General features: G+C 41.8%; 1 protein-coding gene across 2 annotated transcripts in view; it reads left to right on the top strand.

Moving 5' to 3' along the window:
* The first annotated feature begins 2,293 nt into the window (after positions 1-2,293).
* The window catches only part of RTF2 (replication termination factor 2), an 89,641-nt gene continuing 68,377 nt past the window's right edge, over positions 2,294-23,557 (top strand). The window contains exons 1-5 of one of the 2 annotated variants that reach the window (XM_060230753.1): positions 2,294-2,449; positions 4,348-4,442; positions 4,527-4,620; positions 9,878-10,017; positions 10,893-10,971. In XM_060230753.1, coding sequence (XP_060086736.1) covers positions 2,315-2,449; positions 4,348-4,442; positions 4,527-4,620; positions 9,878-10,017; positions 10,893-10,971 — 543 coding nt within the window. In that variant the 5' untranslated portion in view covers positions 2,294-2,314. The remainder of the gene's footprint in view (positions 2,450-4,347; positions 4,443-4,526; positions 4,621-9,877; positions 10,018-10,892; positions 10,972-23,557) is intronic. The other variant, XM_060230755.1, reaches the window with a different exon arrangement.

The raw sequence follows: 23,557 nt of genomic DNA, 5'->3' as shown, positions 1-23,557 counted from the left end.
CTCACTTCCTCTGCCACGACCACTTCTGTATGCACAAAGGCTCCTTGCAAAACATTAGCCTTGTAGGCATGAAAGTGCTGGCAGTCAAGGAAGAGAATCCCACAGCGAAGGAAAGCTTCCACAGCCCCCAGAAAGAAGCACAAGGGGAATGACATCATAGGATCCAAGCCACCATCAATAGAAAATCAGCTGTTATGCCAATAAAGGTTACTGGAATTGGAGAAAATCAGTTTCATTCACCTCAAAAATCAATGATTCTCAGGCTTTTCACAAAGGACATCAGCCAAAAGAATGTGGAAGAATTCTTGGAATGTTATGAACTGTTATTAGTAATTCTAAATGGGTAATATTAAACTGTAGCAGCAAAATAACCAGGAGTCCAGTGGCACCTTAAAAAATAACAGCATTTATTCCAGTATAACTATATAACTGTACGCTTTCAAAAACAGAAGAAAAGAAGAGGAAGAGGAAGAAATTTAATTTATACCCTGCCCTTCACTTGGAGTCTCAGAGTAGCTTACTCTGTATTACAGCCCACTGTACCCTATCCCCTTGAAAGGGCAGCTGTTGTGAGAGCTCTCTCAGCCCCACCCACCTCACAGGGTGTCTGTTGTGGGGGGAGAAGATATAGAAGATTGTAAGCCGCTCTGGGACTTTGATTCAGAGAGAAGGGTGGGGTATAAATCTGCAGTCTTCTTACAATCTCTTTTCCTTCCTCTCCCCACAAGAGTTACCACCTCACCAGTGTCCAGGCCAGGACTGGAGGGTAGCAGATAAAGACAGCTGGGGTCAGGAATCACAAGACAAACACCAGGAGTTGCACTGAATTGAGGAAGAAGCCAGCAGACATGTTCACATACATACACACACACACCCTTTCTTGAAAAAACTCCCTTGTCTTCTCTCTCACCCCACCCAGCTGGGTTATTTATTTACTGACACAATAATCAAACAGTTGCATATTACTACACAATTATCCAGTCCACAAGGAAAATGATGGTGGGAATGCTAGGGGGGAATTTGAAGGTAATTTCTACATTGGCAAAAATGATTCTATGAAACGGATAAGACACAGACCTTGATTTTTTTTTTTTTTTTAAGTTTACTCATGTCTCAACAGGTGTAATGAAGTTTACCCTCAAAGTGAGTGGCATGGAACTGCAGTCTTTAAATTTGGAATTTATTCCAAATAAATGTGCCCAAGAACTGTAATCCGAGCCCAGGCATTTTAACGCCGATCTCTCCCTGACTTGACTGGAGCTTACTTCCAAGCCCATCTGAAGATGCAATCCAGCATGCACATTTAGTCAAGACATGAATATGAGTACCACACAGCTTAGCCGCCAAATAAATACTTCAAGACCAACAAAGTTTAATTCTGGGTATCAGCTTTCCTGTGCATGCACACATCTTCAGATATATGCATGCATACAAAAGCCCATACCCAGAATTAAACTTTGTTTAATTTAAGATGCCACTGAACTCAATCTTTGTTCTATTGCTTCACACCAGGGGTGGCCAAACTGTGGCTCTTTCAGACATATTGTGTGGCTCTTGAAGCCTCCCCCCCCAACCCCATCGGTCAGCTTGAAGAAGGCATTACTCTCTTTAAATCACTTCTCCAGGCCAAACCAGCTGGTGGCTTGGATAATGCATTCAAAGTTGCTTCCTTCCATCTCCTTCTCTCCATCTATTTGCCTTCCTTGCGGCTCTCAAACATCTGACATTTATTCTATGTAGCTCTTAAGTTTGGCCATCCCTGCTTCATACCATCATGGTTATCTACCTGAACCCAAATAAATCCGTTTAAGCAGGGGTAGAATTTTAGCAGGAGCTCTTTTGCATATTAGGCCACACACCCCTGATGTAGCCAGTCCTCCGAGAGCTTACAAGGCTCTTTTTTGTAAGTTCTTAGAGGATTGGCTACATCAGGGGTGTGTGGCCTAATATGCAAAGGAGCTCCTGCTAGAATTCCACCCCTGCGTTTAAGGCAGCAGCAGACCCAAATTTTTGCACGTTTACTGAGATATAAGTCTCACTAGCGTTTACTTTCAAAGTTGCCTAAAAGTGCAAACAAATAATTTAAGCTTATTTGGGGTCGAGCTATTAATATCACCGCGCAGCCCAAGCCCAATCACGCCTACGTCGGTGTAAACCCGACTACCACGGATCAGAGGACCTCTCGCGCCTGCTCCGCCTCCTCCTCGAACGCGCTAGTCGCGTTGCTAGGGGCTCGTTAGCAACGCGGGAAGGCTACGTCATCACCACTGTCCCTTTTCTGTCCTTGATTCTGCGCCGGAAAAGCTTGTCTTTTATGACCGGAAGTTTCTTTGTTGTGGGGGAAAGCCGGAAGTGTGCCGAGGAGTCTGAAGGGAACAAGATGGGTTGCGACGGAGGAACCATCCCCAAGAGGCACGAGCTGGTGAAGGGGCCTAAGAAGGTCGAGAAGGTAAAAAGGAGGCGTGGGAAGGGGTCGGACAGGACTAACATGCTAGGAGAGGGACACTTTGGGAATACCCGTCAGTGTTTCCCCATTCTGGAAGGGTGAAGCCCCTCCATTCCCTCACCCTGTCCCCCTCCTCTCCTTGCCTCCCTGAAAGTACATACTGGGGAGAACTGCTGATTGGAAAACGGATGATGAATACTTTCCACCTAACGCGCCCCCCCCCCCCCCCAAGTCTCATTGCATTGCCAACTCCCACTTGGTAAATGGTTGCAAATCTGGGATGTGATATGGATAGGGTTGCCAATCTTCAGGTGTGGGCAGGGGATCCCCCGATTTGGAGGCCCTCCCCCTGCTTCAGGGTCATCAGAAAGCGGGGGGTGGGGGGAGAGGAAATGTCTGCTGGGCACTCCATTTTCCCCTATGGAGACCGATTCCCATAGTGTATAATGGAGAATTGATCCGCGGGTATCTGGGGCTTGGGGGGGGGCTGTTTTTTGAAATAGAGGCACCAAATTTTCAGCATAGTGTCCAATGCCTTTCCCCAAAATACCCTCCAAGTTTCAAAAAAATTGGACCAGGGAGTCCCAATTCTATGAGCCTCCAAAGAAGGTGTCCTATCCTTCAATGGAGGGAAGGCATTTAAACATGTTCAGTCCTTTTAAATGTGATGGCCAGAACTCCCTTTGGCGTTCAATGATGCTTGTCACACCCTTGTTCCTGGGTCGACCCCCAAAGTCTCCACTCCCAAAGTCCCCAGATATTTCTTAAATTGGACTTGGCAACCCTAGATATGGAGTGGGGAGGAAGGGTATAATGTCATAGAGACTGCCCTCCACAGCCGCCATTTTTCACCACGGTAGCTAATCTCTGTTGTCTAGAGATTAATTGTAATACTGGGAGATCTCTAGCCCCCAACTGTAGGTTGGTAACTCTACTTTACTGAACATAGCACCTTAATTTATTGTAGTTTTAACTTTTTATGTAACCGTTTTTTAAATGTATTTATTAACTGTATTTTAAAATTGTTTTATGTAAATCATGGTTATACCATGTCTTGTTAGCCGCCCTGAGCCTGCTTCGGCGGGGAGGGCGGGATACAAATAAAAATTTATTATTATTATTATTACTCTGAAAGGAACAAAGCTTCTTAGGTTTGTTTTGCACATTCTATTGGGGAAAGTCTCTAAAATGTTTCAGATCAGGGATTGCCAAACTGTGACTTAGGAGCCACATGTGGCTCTTTCACACATATTATGTGGCTCTCAAAGCCCCCACCACCTCATCAGAGAAAGTATCTCACCTCATGAGAAAGTATTTCTGTCTTTAAATAATCTTGCCAAGCCAGCCAGCGGCCTGGAGAATGTATTTAAAGTTGCTTTCTTTCCATCTCCCTCTTCCCCATCTATTTTCCTTCCTTCCTACCTACCTACATCTGATGTTCATGTCTTACAGCTCTCAAACATCTGACGTTTATTCTATGTGGCTCTTATGTTAAGCAAGTTTGGCCACCCCTGTTTCAGATGAAGACTCCAGTGAGAAGCTACTGAGCTGGAATTCATATGCTGGGTTAATACCATCAGACTTGTACTTAGTAAGAACTTGCAATATAGCGTTATACAACTTGGCTAGAAAAATGGTGACAGCTGAACATCCCACCCAGCACTGGTGAATCTGGACATCAGTGCTAGAAATGCCAAGAGTTATGCAGATGATTAGTTTAAGTAACACTAACCATATACTTGATTGCTAATAATTATTGTATGCTAATAATAATTGTGTGTTTATTAAGCACATTGAATATGAATTGCTTGTAAGACATGGGTTCCTAAAGATAGGTATAAAATACGTTGTCTTTGAGCAATTCTTTGCCTCTTTGACATGCATGTTGTTTTACTCCTTAGGTTGACAAAAATGCAGAATTAGTGGCCCAGTGGTATTACTGCACTCTGAGTCAGGAAAAACTAAGCAGACCCATAGTTGCGTGTGAACTTGGCAGGTATGATTGTATTTTTCCCAGTTTTAAAAAAAATCCTAATTTTGATTGTGAAGTCCCACTTTCACAGTGCATTTCTTCTTGTAGGCTGTATAACAAAGATGCAATCATTGAATTTTTGCTGGATAAATCTTCTGAGAAAGCTGTTGTGGAGGCTGCATCCCATATCAAGAGTATAAAGGTAAAACTTTCTGTATTGAAGGCTATATCTGTTGTGCACAGTTCAGAGACAGTTAATCATGCCTAATTCCTCAAAATATGCTCAGTTTATTTTAAAGATTTCTCTAGAATTATACCCTTTTGTAAAATGAGGCTGCCTTGGTGGGGAGGGTGGGGTATAAATTGAATGAATGAATAAATAAATAATATGTAAAGCACCAAGAACATCATGACGGATGGGGCAAGGAACAAGTGGATCAACTAAAAGTCTGTCAGACAGGATCAAAGGACAAAGGAGAAGCACATGGAACTTCATTAGAGAGAGAAAAAAGCCACACCCCAGAGTATCTTTTTTTCTTCCCCTTGAGAGGAAGGCAAAGCTCACAGCTAGAGGCTGCAAAGCTGCAAGAACCTTAGCAAGCATAAGTGTTACACCTCAAACAACTTTTTACTGGGGAATATTAATATTTCTTAGCTCAAAATGGTAGGCCTATGAGAGGTGAGGTGAATGGGATCTATGTCTGTGTCTACGGAGATAGACCACTGAAAATCCTTTGGTTAATAATGGATTTTATTATAGCATAGGTTTTCAAATAGTTACATCCCAATCAAACTGTCAAGCATACAAGAGGAATACAAAGAGTTTAGCTGAATCAGTATGGGTGGGGGAAGGTGATATAATACCTAGATCTTTGCAGGGTAAACTCAGTCAGAGGAAATGCAAGGCCTCTGGAGGGAGATTTCTCTTGAGAGGAAGGGGGGTTGCAGGTAGGAAGGGGTGGGAAAGGAGAGGATGGAGGAATTCCCTTTTTTTTCCCTCTCTTCATCTACCAGGATCCTAAATCCGACAGGTTGGGTTGTCTGTTTTCTAGGGTAAATTACGTCACATCCAGCGATTACACTACCCAATGAGGGGGCAGAGTGTCACACCAATGGAAAATTGAGGTGTCATATGTGTAATATCCAATCAGAGACCATTCGTATCATAGATCCATACCCCAACATAGGAATTTTAATTACACTGGCCAAATGACTTTATGGCCTTGTTTTCCCCAAAACTGGTTCCTTTGAAGCTCCCAAAAGGTGATAGATTTATCTCTTAGGGTCAAACATGGATGGGCATCCATCAGGTGGTCAGGGGACTGGTTGACTTTGATGGCCTTAGCAGTTAATTAAAGAAAAATAGAAACTTTGTTAAGAGTCAAAATTGTGATATCAGTTTACAGGTTATACCACACATTCACAACAAGATGAGTACTTAGCCTCTAACCTTCGTGTTTCTGCTGTCTTGCCCTGAGGAATAACAGACAAGCCATTTATTTGTGTTGGAGGTTTCTTGGGTCATTCTTATTTCTTTAACAGGACTTTAAAGGTTGCCAAAAGAGTGGAGGAATTTTTATAGCACTGCCCACATTTGTCCCCTCTCTGGGCCCGGAACATTTTCATTCCCAGGAGCAGAAAGATGGACCCTTCTCAACCTTTCAGCTGGCCACATGTTGTTCTGGCTTGTGAACCAGAACCACACCACAGCCTGCTTTGGGCCAAGAAGGAATTGGATTTTTCTCTCTTAGAAGAAGAAGAAGATATTGGATTTATATCCCGCCCTCCACTCCGAAGAGTCTCAGAGCGGCTCACAATCTCCTTTACCTTCCCCACAACACACCCTGTGAGGTGGGTGGGGCTGGAGAGGGCTCTCACAGCAGCTGCCCTTTCAAGGACAACCTCTGCCAGGGCTATGGCTGACCCAAGGCCATTCTGGCAGGTGCAAGTGGAGGAGTGGGGAATCAAACCCGGTTCTCCCAGATAAGAGTCCGTGTACTTAACCACTACACCAAATTGGCTCTCCAGTTATGTGCAAGAGAGACCATTCCAATTCAAATGGGCATTGCTGTGTCATATTTAATATTCTAGGGTTACATTGCAATATCACATTCCAGGGGTGCATGGCTTGGGAATAAGTACAGGGGTGTCTTCCTGGATATCATAAGGAGGAGTAAGGCAGGAGCATGTCTGCCTCTCCGCCTCCTATTTGGTGCTTTTTCTCTCTTTTTTATTTTTTATTTTATTTCAGACATTAGTAACACAAAAGATAATATGAAATATAAAACAAAATTACAACCAATCTGAAACCCTAAACAGAATTTCTTTTCCTATAATTTAGTACCCCATTATTCCCCTGTTCACTATTTTTAATCTATTATCATTTAAAAGTCATTTATCCTTTTTAAAAAATAAGAGCTCCTGAAAAAAAAAGATTAGATGACAGAATTTCTCTCTTGAAAAAACTGAACTATCAGAAACCAGACTGTTTGAAATTTTTTTTTATAAGTAACTACATTTTGTAACCCTTAAGAGAGATCTAATTTACCCAACACAAAATGGTTCCAAATAGCGTTATACCATTCCTCCAACCTAGGCCCATTTTTCTGTCTCCATTTATGTGCAGCTTTTATCTTAGCAATTGCTAATAATGTTGACACTGTAACTTGTTTTGTTTTATCTAACCTTCATTTGACTTGCTTCAAGAAGGATAGTTTCTGGATTTCTACTGATTTGTATTCCAACTATTATTTCTATTTGTGAAAGCACCTCATTCTGAAAAAAAAATAAGTGCTGGACAACTCCAGAAACAGTGTATATAGTCACCTACTTGTCCACAGCCCTTCCAACATTTATAGAATCGAGAAAGTCTCATCAGGGTAAAATACCATCTACATAATATTTTAAAAGCATTAAATTTAATTGTAGATATTTTGGAGTTAAAACTTGGTGCTTTCCAAGTACCTTCCCAGTCCTCTTCGGATAATCTACCTTCACAATCCTTCATCCAAGCTTTCATAGCCCTTAACGGGGTCTTCTTTTGCAGGTCAGTTCAGTTTGCTTTATTACGGTCCATGACCAAATACACAACACAATGCAGCCCAACAACCACAGAAAAATTGTAAAAATCAAGATGGACCTAAATAGGTAAAACATAAGATATTTAAAAAATAAATGTGAAAATAAAATATAGGACATTAGTATGAATAATGAGATATAACAAATAATGCAGTACTGGTCAAACATCTTCTAACTTAATAGATATAGTACATATGATAAAAAAATTTAAAGATTATACAACTCCAGAAAAATATTAACTAGAATACACTGGTTAAAATTACAATCTGTTACCTCGGCATTGGCTTGTAAGAACCATAGAATGCAATTTGATTGCATGGGAACAAAATTTGGCAACTTTATGCATGGTCTCTGTATTTATATCAGTTTCAATAGCATTTGTGGTGATATGCAAAGTACTCAGATGTTTAAGAAAAGGTAAAATACAAGCTTGGAAATATTCAAAAAACAGTCAGTTCAAGACCCCTTCTTTACATAATCCTCACGAATTCTCCTAGCTGCCGCCATAAATTTGGCACAATTAATTGTGAATTGGGGGTTAAAATCTGATAACAGCTTCTTTCAGATTTTGAAATCAGAAAACTCGAGACATCCCTCCAACAAAGAATAAATGTACCTGGCGTGTATGCCTAGGTATAGGCCACACCCAAACAAACAATGGTCAATCGTTTCCACTTTATCTGCACCACAAGGACAAACCTGCTCCTCCATAGGCACCTTTTTGAAGCGGCCCTCAATGGCTGCTGAAGGAAAGATATAAGCTTAAGGACGGCGGTGACTTTGTCTCTGATTAAAAAGCTAAGTTATCAAAGTTTTTGAAACCTTCAATTGATGTTTTAAACTCATCTATTGCTGCTTACAACTTTGTTCTTCCCTCTTCCCTGTCTGTCTTTCTTTCTTTCTTTCTTTCTTTCTTTCTTTCTTTCTTTCTTTCTTTCTTTCTTTCTTTCTTTCTTTCTTTCTTTCTTTCTTTCTTTCTTTCTTTCTTTCTTTCTTTCTTTCTTTCTTAGTTTACCCTTGGGCAGAGGAACCTCTCCAAGTTGTGGATTTTGAGAGATTATTTAGCTCCTCCTTTGAGAAAAGACTTTGAAGTTTTAGAGTCATTATTAGTTTCACCTGTGTGACTTCAAGCATCTCCCTTCTATCTCTGGATTGTATTTTAAGTTTTCTGTTCCTGCATATCCTTTTGTGGTTTGTGCTTTGGCTGCTTGTCAATAATGGGATTGAAAAGGACATATCCTTTTGAAGAAGAGGTTTCTCAACTGTCATTCAAAGAATCTGAATTGGATCATTTCTTTTCTGCAATACCGTTGCGAAACAGGTTCTTTTGCAGGTCAAACAATAATTTATACAGATCCAAGTAGGCAGCCGTGTTGGTCTGAAGTAGTAGAACAAAATAGGAGTCGATTGCACCTTTAAGACCAACTTAGTTTTATTCAGTTATTATTTATTTGTAAATAATTTATACAGTTTAGATAAAAGTCCTTTATATTTATCCCGATGCTGTAAGAGTATTTCAAAGGGAGTGGCATATTTCTCTCTTCTTGTCTGTTCTTTAACCCTGTGTCTCCTATCACCTTTTATCTTTCTTTTTGGGCAGACAATAGTTCCAGCACTGTTGTCTCTGTCATGTTCTGTCTGTCATGTTTTCACACAGTATTGTTAAATTGTTATATAGTAAACTTAGAAGTTTGGAAGGAAGGTAGCATCAGATCTTGGAAACCAAGCCAGGTTGGTACCTGGATGGGAGACCACCAAGGAAGACTCTGCAGAGGAAGGCAAGGACAAACCACCTCTGCTTCTCACTTGCCTTGAAAGCTCCTTGCTGGGATCACCTTAAGTTGGTTGTTACTTGACAGTACTTACATACACAGCAATAGAAGTTGGGCATTAATGCTCATGGTGTGTTCAGAACATATGCATCAGTACTTCAAGGATGTTTGTTGTGTCTTGTTTAAGTGATCTTTATTCTGCGCTTCCTTCAAGGAGCTCAGGGCAGCATATTTAGTTCTCTCCCACCCCATTTTATCCTCAGAGCAACCCTGGCATCTAGATCAGGCTGAGAAGTAGTGACAGGGTCTCCTCCTAAGTGTAATGGAAGAGTGAGGATCTGAACTCTGGTCTCCCTAATCCTGGGGCTTTAATCTTTACCGGTGAGGTCTGTTAGAACTGAATAGATCTGTTAGTTTAGGAAGCAGGTTCCATCAGTTTTGCACAGATTTTTTTTTCCCATTCCAGATTAGGACTTCAGCCCCAAGTGATTCAGCACGTGATTTTCTTAATGTTCAAATGGTAGAGAGGATTGTGATATCTTTGGTTGTGCTGTGCAGGTTACTTGAGTGAAAAGAGCTTAGCTAAGACTTCTATATATTTTCTTTCAGAATGTCATAGAACTAAACCTCACAGACAATCCAGCCTGGACAGGTGACAAGGGGAACACAAAGGGGGATAAATATGATGACATCCAGAGTGCACGTTTTATTTGCCCTGTTGTGGGACTGGAAATGAATGGAAGACATAGGTTAGTGTTTTCTGTTTGATTGCAAGAAAATATGTATTCTGGGTCACTCCCTTAACAAATTTTGCTTCATATAGTTCAGCAATTTCTTTATCAGTTGATTCCCTCTAAGCTGTGGAGTCTTGTGGGCAAAAATTCTACTTTGTGAGCTACTGGTAGTAAAGTTGTGAGCAACCGCATAAATTAGTTTGCTCTGTGGCCATTTTTTCTGAGCTAAGACAAAAATGTGTGAGCCAAAGACTTAAAATCTGTGAGCTAGCTCACCCTAATACAGCTTAGAGGGAACACTGGTTGTGATCTATCTGAATCAATTTGTAGCTTGGTGCTCATCTGCACATTTCCCTCTTTACATTGCTTTTTAGCATATGAGCAACATCTGGAATTGAGACATCTATACAAGTGAATGTGATTGATTCATTATTACTGAATTTCATCACTGCACTGATGCAATAATGCAGACTGCCATTCTATATAGTCCTTTTCTTATTGTGTACTTTCAGAAATATCCACAAGGGGGAACTTTTGCATATACCAACTAAATTGTCTGTAACTGGCAACTAGCTTTTGTAGACAATGAAAAGCCCCCAGTCCATTGCTTACAAATTTGTGGCCTAGTTGTGGTTTGGAACACTTGTGCTATATTTGGAAGTGAGTCCCATGAGTTTAAATAGGACTTCTTCCCAGGTAATTGTGCATAAGATTACAGCCTAGGTCCCATGGAGATTAACATTAGTTGTAACTACTTTAAGCTGTATGGCTTTCAGTCCTAACTTGAGCTAGCTTGAACTTCTGCTATATGTCTTTTAACATACATACATATATATGTTATTTAATTTGGATTTTAATTTATTATTTAATTCGGATTTTATTCTTGCCAGGTTTTGCTTCTTGCGGAACTGCGGTTGTGTGTTGTCTGAACGGGCTCTCAAAGAAATTAAAGCAGAAACCTGTCACAGGGTAAGTGTCGTTTTTGTCTGTCCTCTTTCTCCTACCAAGTCATCTCTTGTAAATTTGTGCTGTGCCCCTGCCCAGAAGTGTGTACGCTTACATCCTTTTAAGAACTGCAAGTCATGTAACACAGGTAGTTGCGTAAGTACTGGTTAGATTGCTGCTGGGAATCGGTAAAATTAGGAGGAGTTTCCCCTGGATTTCATCTTCCATGCTTTGAGTTCAGTGAGAGTGTTCATCGTAAAGAGCATTTTGGTTTTTTTGTATTTAGTGGCATTATGAAAGTAATGCAAGAGGATCACCTTTCACTTTGTTGTCCCAGTGGTGTCTAGTTTTCTCCTGAACGAGGAAACTTGCCCTTTTTACCCTTGCCTTTCACCTTTTCACTGTGGTGCCCATTAACACCTTTTCTGGTGCCCACCAAGTGTTTCTGGAAAGTGAGTGGGGCCAGATTGGGCTTTTGCAAGCAGACCTTCAGATTGGCCATTGGAGATCTGATTGGCTGTGCAAGATTCACAGAACTTCAGCAGCTGCTGCCACCACAGCACAAGGCCTTCGCTATGTTACTGGAGGCAAGCTATGTGTATGCAAGAAAATATTTTAAAGCAATATTGTCATGGTCAATTTTAAAGGCATGCTACTAATGCAGATTCTGCTTGAAATGTGAAGAGTTACTACTAAAATTATGCATAACTTCACTCCCTGACAGTGTGTAGTTGGCTCCACTTCCAGTGGCAGCCATTTTGTGGTCACACTCATCACCCTGCGTCAGAATTCCTAAACTGCCTTCAGGCTCAAAAAGGATGAGGAGTGGATCTCTGGCCTATGAATCCAAAACTATCCTTACACTTTACTTCCTTAGCTCCTGATCTTCCTGTACCTCTTCTCCAGCCTGACATAATGGCATCTTCAACAGTTGGGATTTTGTAGCCTTGCCCCTTCCCCCATTTGTTGGTCCCAGTGGGGACAGGACCTCTGTGGGAACTGACTGATCATAGAGGTGTCATAAATAGACAATGCAAACCAGTTTAGACAATTGACAGTGTCCTTGGGAAGCTCAGTCATCATCCACACTGAGTTTCCAGTCAGTGCTTATTTTTGTTTTTTGTGGGCTGCACGTTTCATGTGATTCTTTGTGGTGTTTTCCCCCCATAGCTGCTGTATGGTGCTTTAACTTAGAAGTTGCTTTTGTGAACAAAGGCACTGTGGTGATGTGATGTTTGTGTGAGTGTATGTTGGATTCTGTGCGTAGAACTAGATGTAGGCTGGAAAGGCAAAGTGTCAGCTTCTGTGCAGTTCTCATCAACTCAGCCTCTTTGATGTAAATCAGATAAGGAGTTTATTGAAAGAGATACATGTTCACAGCAAAGGATGTTTTTGTTAGAACTGTCCACCTAAGGTGGGTTCGGGTACTTATACACTGTGCATGGCCATTAATACATGTAAACAATTCTAGGCGCACAAGAAAAGTGGGCAAAAGCATTTTAAACCTAGCCCCATACCCCCACACACAGCTGCTAGGTATCTTTCTACTGAAAACGAAACTAGAACTGTTCCTGCAGCGGTCCTGATAAGTGTTTGGTCTTCAAAGTCAGAGAAAAGGGTTGCGGCGCCTCTCTCATGAAGCCTCTGAGCACTATATTCCAGCACTGATATTACATGTGTCCCTGCAAAGCCATAGTAACCTATATGATATATGTCAAGTATCAATGTGAAGCCATTACAGCCAAATAACGTAAACCCATTGGCAAGAAACACTTTCTTGACACAAAAAAGGTGTCACTCTTCTGGAATAGTTGAAAGACTACAAAATCAACTGTGTAAGGCATGCAATAAAGTAATTGCAACTTATATGAACATATATGAACACATGAAGCTGCCTTATACTGAATCAGAACCTTGGTCCATCAAAGTCAGTATTGTCTTCTCAGAATGGCAGCGGCTCTCCAGGGTCTCAAGCTGAGGTTTTTCACACCTATTTGCCTGGACCCTTTTTTGGAGATGCCGGGGACTGAACCTGGGCCCTTCTGCTTCCCGAGCAGATGCTCTACCACTGAGCCACTGTCCCTCCCAACTTGAATTAACACCAGTGTCAATATGTATAAGACAGTTCGGTGTACAGGATAAGATTTTCCAGATGGTCAAATACCATGTCCTGGAACATTTAGAACATTTAGAAAGAATGGATGCGATTACTAAGAGCCAGCATGGTTTTCTCAAGAACAGGTCATGTCAGACTAACCTGATCTCTTTTTTTGAGAAAGTGACTACCTTGCTGGATCAGGGGAATGCTGTAAACATCATTTATCTTGATTTCAGTAAGGCTTTTGATAAGGTTTCACATACAGTCCTTGTTGACAAGTTGGGAAAATGTGGTTTGGATCCTGTTACCATTAGGTGGATCTGTAACTGGTTGACAGATCGCACCCAAGGAGTGCTTGTGAATGGTTCCTCATCCTCTTGAAGAGGAGTGACAAGTGGAGTGCCTCAGGGATCTGTCCTGGGACCTGTTTTGTTCAACATCTTTATCAGTGATGTGGATGAAGGATGAAGGAATAGAGGGAATGCTTATTAAATTTGCAGATGATACTAAATTGGGAGGGGTTGCAAACACAGAAGAAGACAGAAACAGGATTCAGGATGACCTTGACAGGCTAGAAAACTGGGCTAAAACCAATAAAATGAATTTGAACAGGGATAAATGTAAAGTTCTGCATTTAGATAGGAAAAATCCAATGCATGGTTATAGAATAGGGGAGACTTGTCTTAGCCTACAATATCTCTGTAAATGGGCTACCATGCAGTAATAGCTTTATAGGTGTCTTTAGAGCTATTATTGCATGGTAGCTTGTTTACATAGATATTGTTGGTGGTTGTTATGTACATGGTATTTGGTGGTTGTTATGTACGTGGTATTTGGGTTCACATTCCTGTGGAGTTAAGGAAACTGAATACATGAAGCTACCTGAATCAGATTGTTGGTCCACTGAAGTCACTGTTAGTTATTCAGACTTGCTGTGGCTCTCCAGGGTCTCAGGCAGATGTCTTTCACGTCACTTACTGCTGGTCCCTTTAACTGGAGATGCTGGGGATTGAACATAGGACCTTCTGCATGCAAAGTAGAATCTGTACCACTGAGCCACAGCCCCTTACTTCTCCACTTGCATAGTGGACAATAACTTTTTTTAAAAAACAAGGCCCTGTTGAGGAGCAATTCTGAGAGAACGGATCAACAAAGCTTTTAGCCTGGGTCTTTGCCTGCATTCAAGGGTTTCTAGTGGCTCTTCCCCTTTCCAGTTCTGACATCCAATTCCAGGCCCTCAAAAGTAGTTGGAGACCTAGGTGTGGGCTTTCTTTCCTACCCTGCCACTTTTCATGGCCCTCATCCTTTGAGTCATTTTAATAGTGTCTTTGGGAGCATTAGCCAGCTGTGCTGTGGTCTGGCAGGCTGTTGCTGTTGGCAAATGCTGACAGAAAGCCAGTGTGTTGTAATGTTTATGTTGGAATGTTGGACTAGGATCCAGGAGTCCAGGCTGAGATCCCTATTCTGCCATGAAGTTCACTGGGTGACCTTGAGTCAACTGCTGTGCTTCCCAGGGTTGATGTGAGGATAAAACATAAGAGGGAAGAGTATACCACTCTTAAGTTCCATGGAGGAGGGGCAGGAGAAATTGTAGTAAACACATAAAATGTAATCAGTTTGAGGGCTGGATGGAGGGCTATTGCAGGATGTCAGTGAGAAGGTGTTTCAGGACCAGTGCCACCACAGCACAAGGATCTTTGCTGCATAACTGAAGATAAGCTGTATGTTTGCAAGAAAATATTTTTAAACAATATGGTCTGTATTCTTGGTGCTTGGAGGGGCAACAGTGTGAGGGCTTCTAGTGTCCTGGACCTCCTGATGGCACCTGGGTTTTTTTTGGCCACTGTGTGACACAGAGTGTTGGACTGGATGGGCCTTTGGCCTGATGCAACATGGCTTCTCTTATGTTTATTTTAAACAGCATCCTGTCAAGCTGAGCTTCTGCCTGAAATGTTTTAGAGTTACTGTTAGAGTTCTGCATAACCTCATTCCCTGATGGTTTGTGGTTGGCTCTGCCTTTTTTGGGAGCCATTTTGTGATTCGCTGCACCTCTTTTGGGAGCCATTTTGTGGTTGGCTCTGCCTCTTGTGGGAGCTGTGTGCTGATTGTCTCTGCTTCTTGTGGGAGCCATTTTGTGGATGGCTCCACCTCTTGTGGGAGCCATGTTGCCGTTGCGCCCATCTCCTTCCGTCAGAATTCCAAAAGTGCCCCCGGTCTTCAAAAAGTTGGAGACTCCTGGCTTGTGGGATTATTTGGAGAGTTCTGTAATGCAGTAATAATTTACGGTTGTTTCTAGTAGTTGTTCACAGGATGAGTTTGATTTCATCATGAGTGTATTGTTACAGAAGTATTACATACGTTTCGTCTTACACAGAGACTTAATTGAAGTGACTGTTGATTGTAAACAGGGAGATTGAAATATTGGATGCAGTCCAGCGAGCACAACCATGTCACCTGGGCTACCTCTGCCAGTTTCTTCTGCAAGCAGTTGCCATATACTCCTTGGGAAGTGATGCGTCCTAGTGGGCAGTAATCTTGATATGGCTGTACCTTGAATTGTTGCCTCTTATATAATGGTATTGCTCCAGAACAAATTTGCAGCTGTCTATCTCTGTCAGCAGGTACTTACAATAGAGATAAAATGCATACAATAAAACACATAAAAAACCAAAATTGAACATTGCAATTTAGGACTGCTAGTAACCTAATCACTCTGACTGGGTGGCCCAGGCTCACCCAGTCTTGTCAGACTGCTCAGGGTCGGCCCTAGTTAGTATTTGGATGGGGGACCACCAAGGAAGTCCAGGGTTGCTGTTCAGAGACAGGCAATGGCAAACCAGCTCTGAGCCTCTCTTGCCTTGAAAACCCTACACAGCCGCTATGAATTGGCTGCAACTTGACTGCCGTTTCTACCACTCACCACCAGTAACTTAATCAAGTGTGGTCCTAAAAACCTCCTTCAGCAGCCTTCTAAAGATTGAAAGTGTAAAGGCCATGCACATCTCCCTGGGGAGGTTCTTCTGTAATTGTGGGACTGCCACTGAGAAGGCTTCTCTTGTACCCACCGAGTGAGGTTGTTTGATTGATGGGACTGTCAAGAGGCCTCTCCCTGTGATTTGAATTTGTGGGCAGGAACATGGGAGGAGATGATCCTTCAGATTCCCCAGTCCCAAGCCACATAGGGCTTTATTGTATTTATGAGTGCAGTGTAACAGTAGACAAGAAGCCCCCCCCCCCCCCAAAAAAAATTTTTTTTACAGTTACAGGCTTATTTCTGCAGTGAGTCGGCATGCATCCTAGTACTACTGGCCTGAAAGAGTATCATCTTTACAATAAACAAGATTTAAGTCCAGTAGTACCTTAAAGATCAACACAAATTTGCAGGGTGTAAGCTTTTGAGAGTCAAAGCTCCCTGTTCCAGAAAGCAGACAAAGTACTCGGCAAAGGGAGTTTTGGCTCTGAAAAGCTTACACCCTGCAAATCTCATTGGCCTCTAAGGAGCTACTGGACTCAAATCTTGCTCTTACTCAAATCTTACTGCAAACTAATATGGCTGATATTCCATCCAACATATATTGCTGGATTGTCACTGATATTCTAATCCCTGGAGAGAATTGTTTGGAAATCTTTCTCTCCTTCCCTGTAACCTAGTGAATGGGATTGATTACCGCCATCTACTGAAAGATTATGAAATAGAAATCACAAGGGCTGTTAGTAAATTTCTGGAGAAGTCCATTAAAATCTATGCGGGGCATGTTTCACTATAAATTTGATTAGTTTATTGGTCTTAATCTTAGACTGTATATTTTGTCTGTCCTTATTTTATGTTATGCCTGAGTATGCCAATAAAAGGGATGATGATGATGATGAATATGGATACCCACCTGAAACTTTACAATGAACAGTTACTTTAAAGCTTTTGTGAAGTGCGTAGATACGCTGCCATGTTGAAAACCAATCCTTCAGTTCAAATGTTCTTGTTAAGACCTTGATTTGTAACCTTAATCCCTCCTCCTCCCTCCCACACACTAAACTTTGTAGAGCAATCCACATATTTAGGTTCTAGGCAGAAGTGACAGTTTGGTCATGAAAGATGTCTTTTTCTTGGTTTTGTGTTCTCTGTGGTTAAAAGAACGGTGTTGATAATAGATGACAAGTTATTCTCAGAAGCATGACTGATAACACCTTCTTAAGATCAACTGAGGTTTAATAAATGGGTCCAGCGGGCATTGGTTGCTATGTATTGGGTATATAATGTGTTGTTTTTATTTAAAGTGGCAATTAGCTCTGTTCCCCCAAGCATACCCCGCCTCCTTGTGCATAGCTGAGAAATTAACCCCAATGCAAGTGCGTCCAGAGCAGGAAAAGAAGTAACATCTTGTAATGTTCTCTTTGTCTGATGTGACAGGCATTGTGTATGCAGTTGCTGCTTCTGTCTCCCTTGCGCCCCCCCCCCCCAAAACAAAAGGAAGATTTTTGGAAAAAGATAACTCCCGGATCTATCTAAATCTGCCTTCTAGCTGGAGGGAGGCATTGTTCAGCTGACAACTAAGTATGGGTATTGTGGCTGTAGTTTATACACAGTGAGGCTCCATTACTGTGGTACTACAGAGGGTAATTAAGCACTCTTGTTTTATTCATTACCTGCTTTGTATCTTTGTGATTTAGTCTAACATTCATGGTTGCAATCATTCAGCACCTTCTCCTGATCACACCCCTTCTAGGTCATCTGACCCTGTTTTATCTCCTTGCCATGTTTCATAGCTCACGGCATTCCCTTTAGAAGCATCAGATCTACAGCTCTGACACATAATTCTCCTTTGAGCTCCAGGATAAATTGAGACAACCATCTCTTGTGCTCCAGCCTAGATGAAGGTTTCTTCTCTTAAAGTTAAAATTACATACTTGGACATCCAAGAGAGCTACTTCATATCAGTCAGAGAGGAATCTTATATTTCCCGCTAGGATAGACTTGTTGAGTGAAGATTACAGTTCCGCAATCTTTCCTTGGATTTCCTTTATTCGGTTACCAAACAGGAAGCTGTAAGAATGATTAAGAAATGCCTATTTAAGTATGATTATAGCAGCACAATCTGTAGAGCACGAGATGTTTGTTCTACTCAATTTATATTCTTCCACCCAGTGAGCTCCCCAGTTATCGCTCATATTTGACTGTTTCTCTGTGTAGGCAGGGCTTTTTTTGAGCAGGAACACAGTTCCGGTCTTGGGTGTGGCCTAATATACAAATGAGTTCCTGCTAGGCTTTTCTACAAAAAAAGCCCTATATGAAACAATGGTGATGTCAGGGTGTGGCCTAATATGCAAATGAGTTCCTGCTGGGCTTTTTCTACCAAAAAAGCCCTGATTAGAGGTATGCCTTTATGTTGGTGCACCATAATGCCCTACCATCTGGAGTTTGGGAAGGCAGGTATCTTAAGATACCATATTCTGATAGAAGTGTGTGACTGTGGTGTAGGTAATATAGGCATCCTATATCATGTGACCTTTGAATCTGGTCATTTTTCTGAGCCTATAAATCTTTTAATTCTTCCTGTGCTCCAAAATATAGATCCTATGGAGACATTACTTCTTTTATTAGAAGTTAATAGCAGACCTATCACTCTTTCAGTTGTGAAGTTTTATGTATCTGTAATAGATTTTTGCAGCTGTTCAGATAGGGGTGTAGCTTTTTCTATATTTTAGTAATCTGCTTAAAACTAATACCTTTGCACAGTGAAGATAAGCCCATTTCCTGAAAACGCTGTGTATGTTTGGAATGGCATCTTTGTTCCAGTTTACTGGTTACTTATGAAGTACTCTATTTAAAAAAATAGTTTGCAGATGCCTGCCCAGAGAGTGATTAAAATAAGAAACTTGAGCAGCGTTGCTGTTGAGGAGTGTCATTTTCATGTGTCAAACATTTCATTTCAGGCATCGTGTGTGACACATCAGTTCTGAAGCGGCAATGGTAGCTTTATCATTCAGAGCTAGCATTGTTACTTAATAATAATTGTGTGTTATAGAGTTGCAACTGATCCGTGGGGTTTTCAAGGCAAGAGATGAACAAGGTGCTTTGCCTGCCTCTGTGCAGCAACCCCAGTTTTCCTTGGCGGTCTTCTGCCCAAAGACTACCCATGGCTGGCCTTGCTTAGTTTCCAAGCTTTGATGTGATAGAATTTTTTTTTTTCCAGAAAGACACACACAAAAAAGCACAGTGCAGCAGTGGGGCTAAAGTGCAGGGCCCAACGTGAAACAAACGTTTACACTCCTTTTCCTTTGCACAAGTCAGATGATAGCAGTGTCGTGGGTGCTCCCGCGGCCTTCCAGGAGGCGTGAAGCCTTGCTCCCGCCTGCGGAACCTCCTCTGAACTTGAAAGGTTCTTGCACTTGGGGAATAGCCAATTAACTCGAAGGAAGGCTTCTAATTTAGCTGAGTGGAGTGGTAGGATAATCCACTAAACCTTTAGCAGTAGCGATCACAGTCTTAATACATTAGAGTTATTCCTTATTTGGGTCAGGTTGATTCTGTCAAAGTGATCCTGATATTGGATAAATATGTGTAGGTTATTGTGAAGGAATGTTACATGCCTTATAGTAGGTTTTAAATTACAATCGTATTTTGGTTTGCCACATTTTAGAAGTGTTGTTCCTACCTGACTCTCTCCCCCCTCTTTTTTTGTGTGTGGTTTTATTTATCTTTGTTCCCTTAGCAACATTTTCTCAGTCAAAGGTTGGTGTAAGGAAGCTGTCTTTCAGGACAGAATTTTATAGCTTGTCTTTTTGGAAGGTAGCATGTAAGCTGAACTGAGGATATAACAGAGTTTGAGCCCAGTGGTACCTTTAAGACCAACAAAGTTTTAATCAAGATATAAATTTTTGTGTGCATGCACACTTCTTCAGATATATTGAAGTGGAGATTGTCAGTTCAGACATATAGGTAGAGGGTGAGTAGCAAATCTGGATACAGCTTAATAAAGTTGTTTGACAGATGCAAGAACCAAACTGGAATAACAAGGTTAGTTCACATGGTCACCACTTGTTTGGGTTTAATTCTGTGGCAAAACATAGTGAAGGAGATAAATATAACAAAATCAGAGATTGATGGGCAAATGTAACCTTCTGAATTGTGGATGGCTAGCAGGGAGAGCAGTATAGAAGACGAATGAATGAATGGATTTTTGATGAAGTGGTGAGGTGCCTCTGTGAGCCTGAAAGAAATATTGCAGAAGAAGAATTGCAGATTTATACCCCGCCCTTCTCTCTGAATCAGAGTCTCAGAGTGTCTTACAATCTCCTTTATCTTCTTCCCCCACAACAGACACCCTGTGAGGTGGATGGGGCTGAGAAAGCTTTCACAGAAGCTGCCTTTTCAAGGACAACTCTTGTGAGAGCTATGGCTCACCCAAGGCCATTCCAACACCTTCAAGTGGAGGAATGGGGAATCAAACCCAGTTCTCCCAGATAAGAGTCCTTGCACTTAACCACTACATCAAATTTGCTCTGTGATCCTATCTGACTCCATTTGGAATTTGATAGGTATTTTTCAAAGCAGTCAGAATAAGAACATAAGAGAAGCCATGTTGGATCAGGCCAATGACCCATCCAGTCCAACACTCTGTGTCACACAGTGGCCAAAAAAATTATATATATATATATATATATGTGTGTGTGTGTGTGTGTGTATACACACACACACTGTGGCTAATAGCCACTGATGGACCTCTGCTCCATATTTTTATCTAGCAACTATTGAGAACCTAGATAGAGTGCCATAACAAGTGTATTGATGGGAACAGTATAGTCAGTTGGCCTGGAGAATCAGCGGAGTCCGGCATTCACAAGTAGTATAAGATAGTCAGCGATACTATGCAGCACTAGAATGCCCATGTTAAGAGCCACATGCACACATACACATACACATACACACACACACGCAAAGTGTAATGTAAACCACTCAAGAAGGGAGAGAGGCAAGAGGCCAAAGAGGTACCGAAAGAGTTATAGGAGGATCTGGCTTTTTTAGCTACTTTTCTGTGCAGGATTGACCAGTGTCTGGTTTCCTGGGTTTAGGGGGTCTGGGAACCAGTTGGGAGGGCAGTGGAAACATGCAGTGGTGTATACAGAACTGAGACTTTGTTGGTTCCCAAATCACAGGGCATAGTCTTGAGTAGGCCAAAGCTCCATTTGGAGTTTGATTCTGGACCTAGTTATAGTTATACAGGACAAGAGACTTGAGTGCAAATGAAAAGACTATGGATGGAGGGCAGGGGTGGCCAAACTTGCTTAATGTAAGAGCCACGTAGAATAAATGTCAGATGTTTGAGAGCTGAAAGACTTTAATGGTACTGCTCATACAGCCAGTTCAGCTCTAAGTGGAGAGAGCTGCAAAACATGAACATCGGAGGTAGGGAGGAAGGAAGGAAGGAGAATAGATGGGGGAGATGGAAAGAAAGCAACTTTAACTTTAAATTTGTTCTCTAAGCTGCCAGCTGGCTTTGCTTGGAGAAGTAATTTAAAGAGACAAATGAGCCAGCTGATGGGGCAGTGGGGGCTTCAAGAGCCACACAATATGTGTGAAAGAGCCACCATATATGGCTCCCAAGCCACAATTTGGCCACCCCTGATGGAGGGGAACAGGTGAGCTAGGGAGCTCCAAGTGTATTTCCAAATAAGAAACAGGGGCAGTATCCTGGCTGAGAAGAGGTATTTTTCAAAGCAGTCAGTTAACCTCATTGAACTGGAGTTTTTGGTAGGGGTTTCAGTTCAAACTAGATTACTCAGAAGTGAGAATTTTTTAGTGCAAAGTATTAATGTGTGTATAATGCTTGCTTTCTATGGCAGAATGCCAATACAGCTCCTACTATGTGCTTTGATTAACGGCCTAATAATTAAGTATTCAGTTACTGTGTTCAGATTAGGCATGCTTTTTGTCTGCTCCATCTACTGGCTCTCAGTTTTTGGAAGTGCTAAAAGACCCAGAAGCTTCTTTACTTGACTAGTTAAGTGGAAAGAAGCTGGTCCTGCATCTCAGAATGGAGGGGGAGGGAAGGGAAGTCAACCAACAAGGTGTGTAGACAAGTCTTTGAGAAAGACTTGCATTGCAGTACACACAAACTCACAGTATAAATGACATTATTTCAGTAACAAAGTGGTGGGGTAGGAAAATTTGTTTTGAAATTTTCCGTCTTGCACTTCTCAGTCATTTCAGGCTTCAGGGCAGTTTGTGAATCACATGATGTGTACAAGAAAGACATCAATATATGGTCAGAACCAAGCAGTAATACCTTTAAAGCTGGGGCAAAGGAAGAAAAGTACTCATGAAGCTGTCTTATGCTGAATCAGACCCTTGGTCCATCAGAGTCAGTATTGTCTACCCAGACTAGCAGTGGCTCTCCAGGGTCTCAGGTCTTCCGTGTCACCTACTGCCAGATCCTTTAACCAGAGATGCTGGGGATTGAGCCTGGGACCTTCTGCATGCCTAGCAGAGGCTCTGCCACTGAGCCACAGCCCCTCCCTTAAAGTCAGCTTAATGCCAGGGGAAATAATTCTTTGCATGGCACTAAAACCTAAGCGTTCACTATGCAAATAGAGGAGGTGAAGGGCATTCTGAAATCAGTATGCCACAATATTCTGAAGAGGTCAGAAACACACCATATGGGATTTGAGGAGGTAAAAAAAAAAGCTGAGCAATTGCAGAAGGTATTTGGAAGGAACCTACAAATGTTTTCTGCTCCGCTTGCCTCCCCTCTCCCCCCCCCCCAAATCAGCAGGCTTCTGCAAATACTGGGGTCATACTGAAGAACAAAGTAGGAGTCAAGTGTACCTTTAAGATCAACAAAGTTTTATTCAGAATGTAAGCTTTCGTATGTGCATGCTTACATTCTGAATAAAACTTTGTTGGCCTTCGAGGTGCACATTGACTCCTACTTTGTTCTGCTGCTTCAGACCAACATGGCTGCCCGCTTGGGGTCATACTTTACCACTCTACTGAGCACAATGCATCTATTTAAATATTTATACCCACCATTTTCTTTTGGCTCAAGCCAGAAGCTTTCCTCCAATCTAAGGAGCCATCCTCCAAATTAAAGTTTAAGGAATTTTCCTCCAATTTAAGTGGGTTTCCCTCCATTGGAAGAACCACAAATTAGAGGAAACCTCCTTAGACTGGAGGATAGTAGATTGCCCTTTCTGTTGGAGACATCAGCCCTTAGAACAGGGGTGTTGAACTCATTTGTTATGAGGGCCAGATCTGGCATAAATGAGACCTTTTTGGGGCCAGGCCATGTCAGGTTGGGCTGGGCTGGGCCATGTCGGGCCAGGTCATGTGTATACCTATTTAAGATTAGGTAGCAGAGATATACACTTTATAAAGAATACAGACAAACACAAATATTTTTTTTAAAAAAAACTTAAAACATGCCTAAAACGTTAGCACTCTTTGGTCTTAAAGATGCTTTCTTTGTTTCTCTCCCATGGGATCCAAGAAACTGGGCAAAGGAAACTCTGGCTCTT

Source organism: Heteronotia binoei, chromosome 2, assembly GCF_032191835.1.
Source record: "Heteronotia binoei isolate CCM8104 ecotype False Entrance Well chromosome 2, APGP_CSIRO_Hbin_v1, whole genome shotgun sequence".
Classification (NCBI taxonomy): Eukaryota; Metazoa; Chordata; class Lepidosauria; order Squamata; family Gekkonidae; genus Heteronotia; species Heteronotia binoei.
Note: the sequence above shows the minus strand (reverse complement) of the source record. Positions and strands in the feature narration are given on the sequence as shown.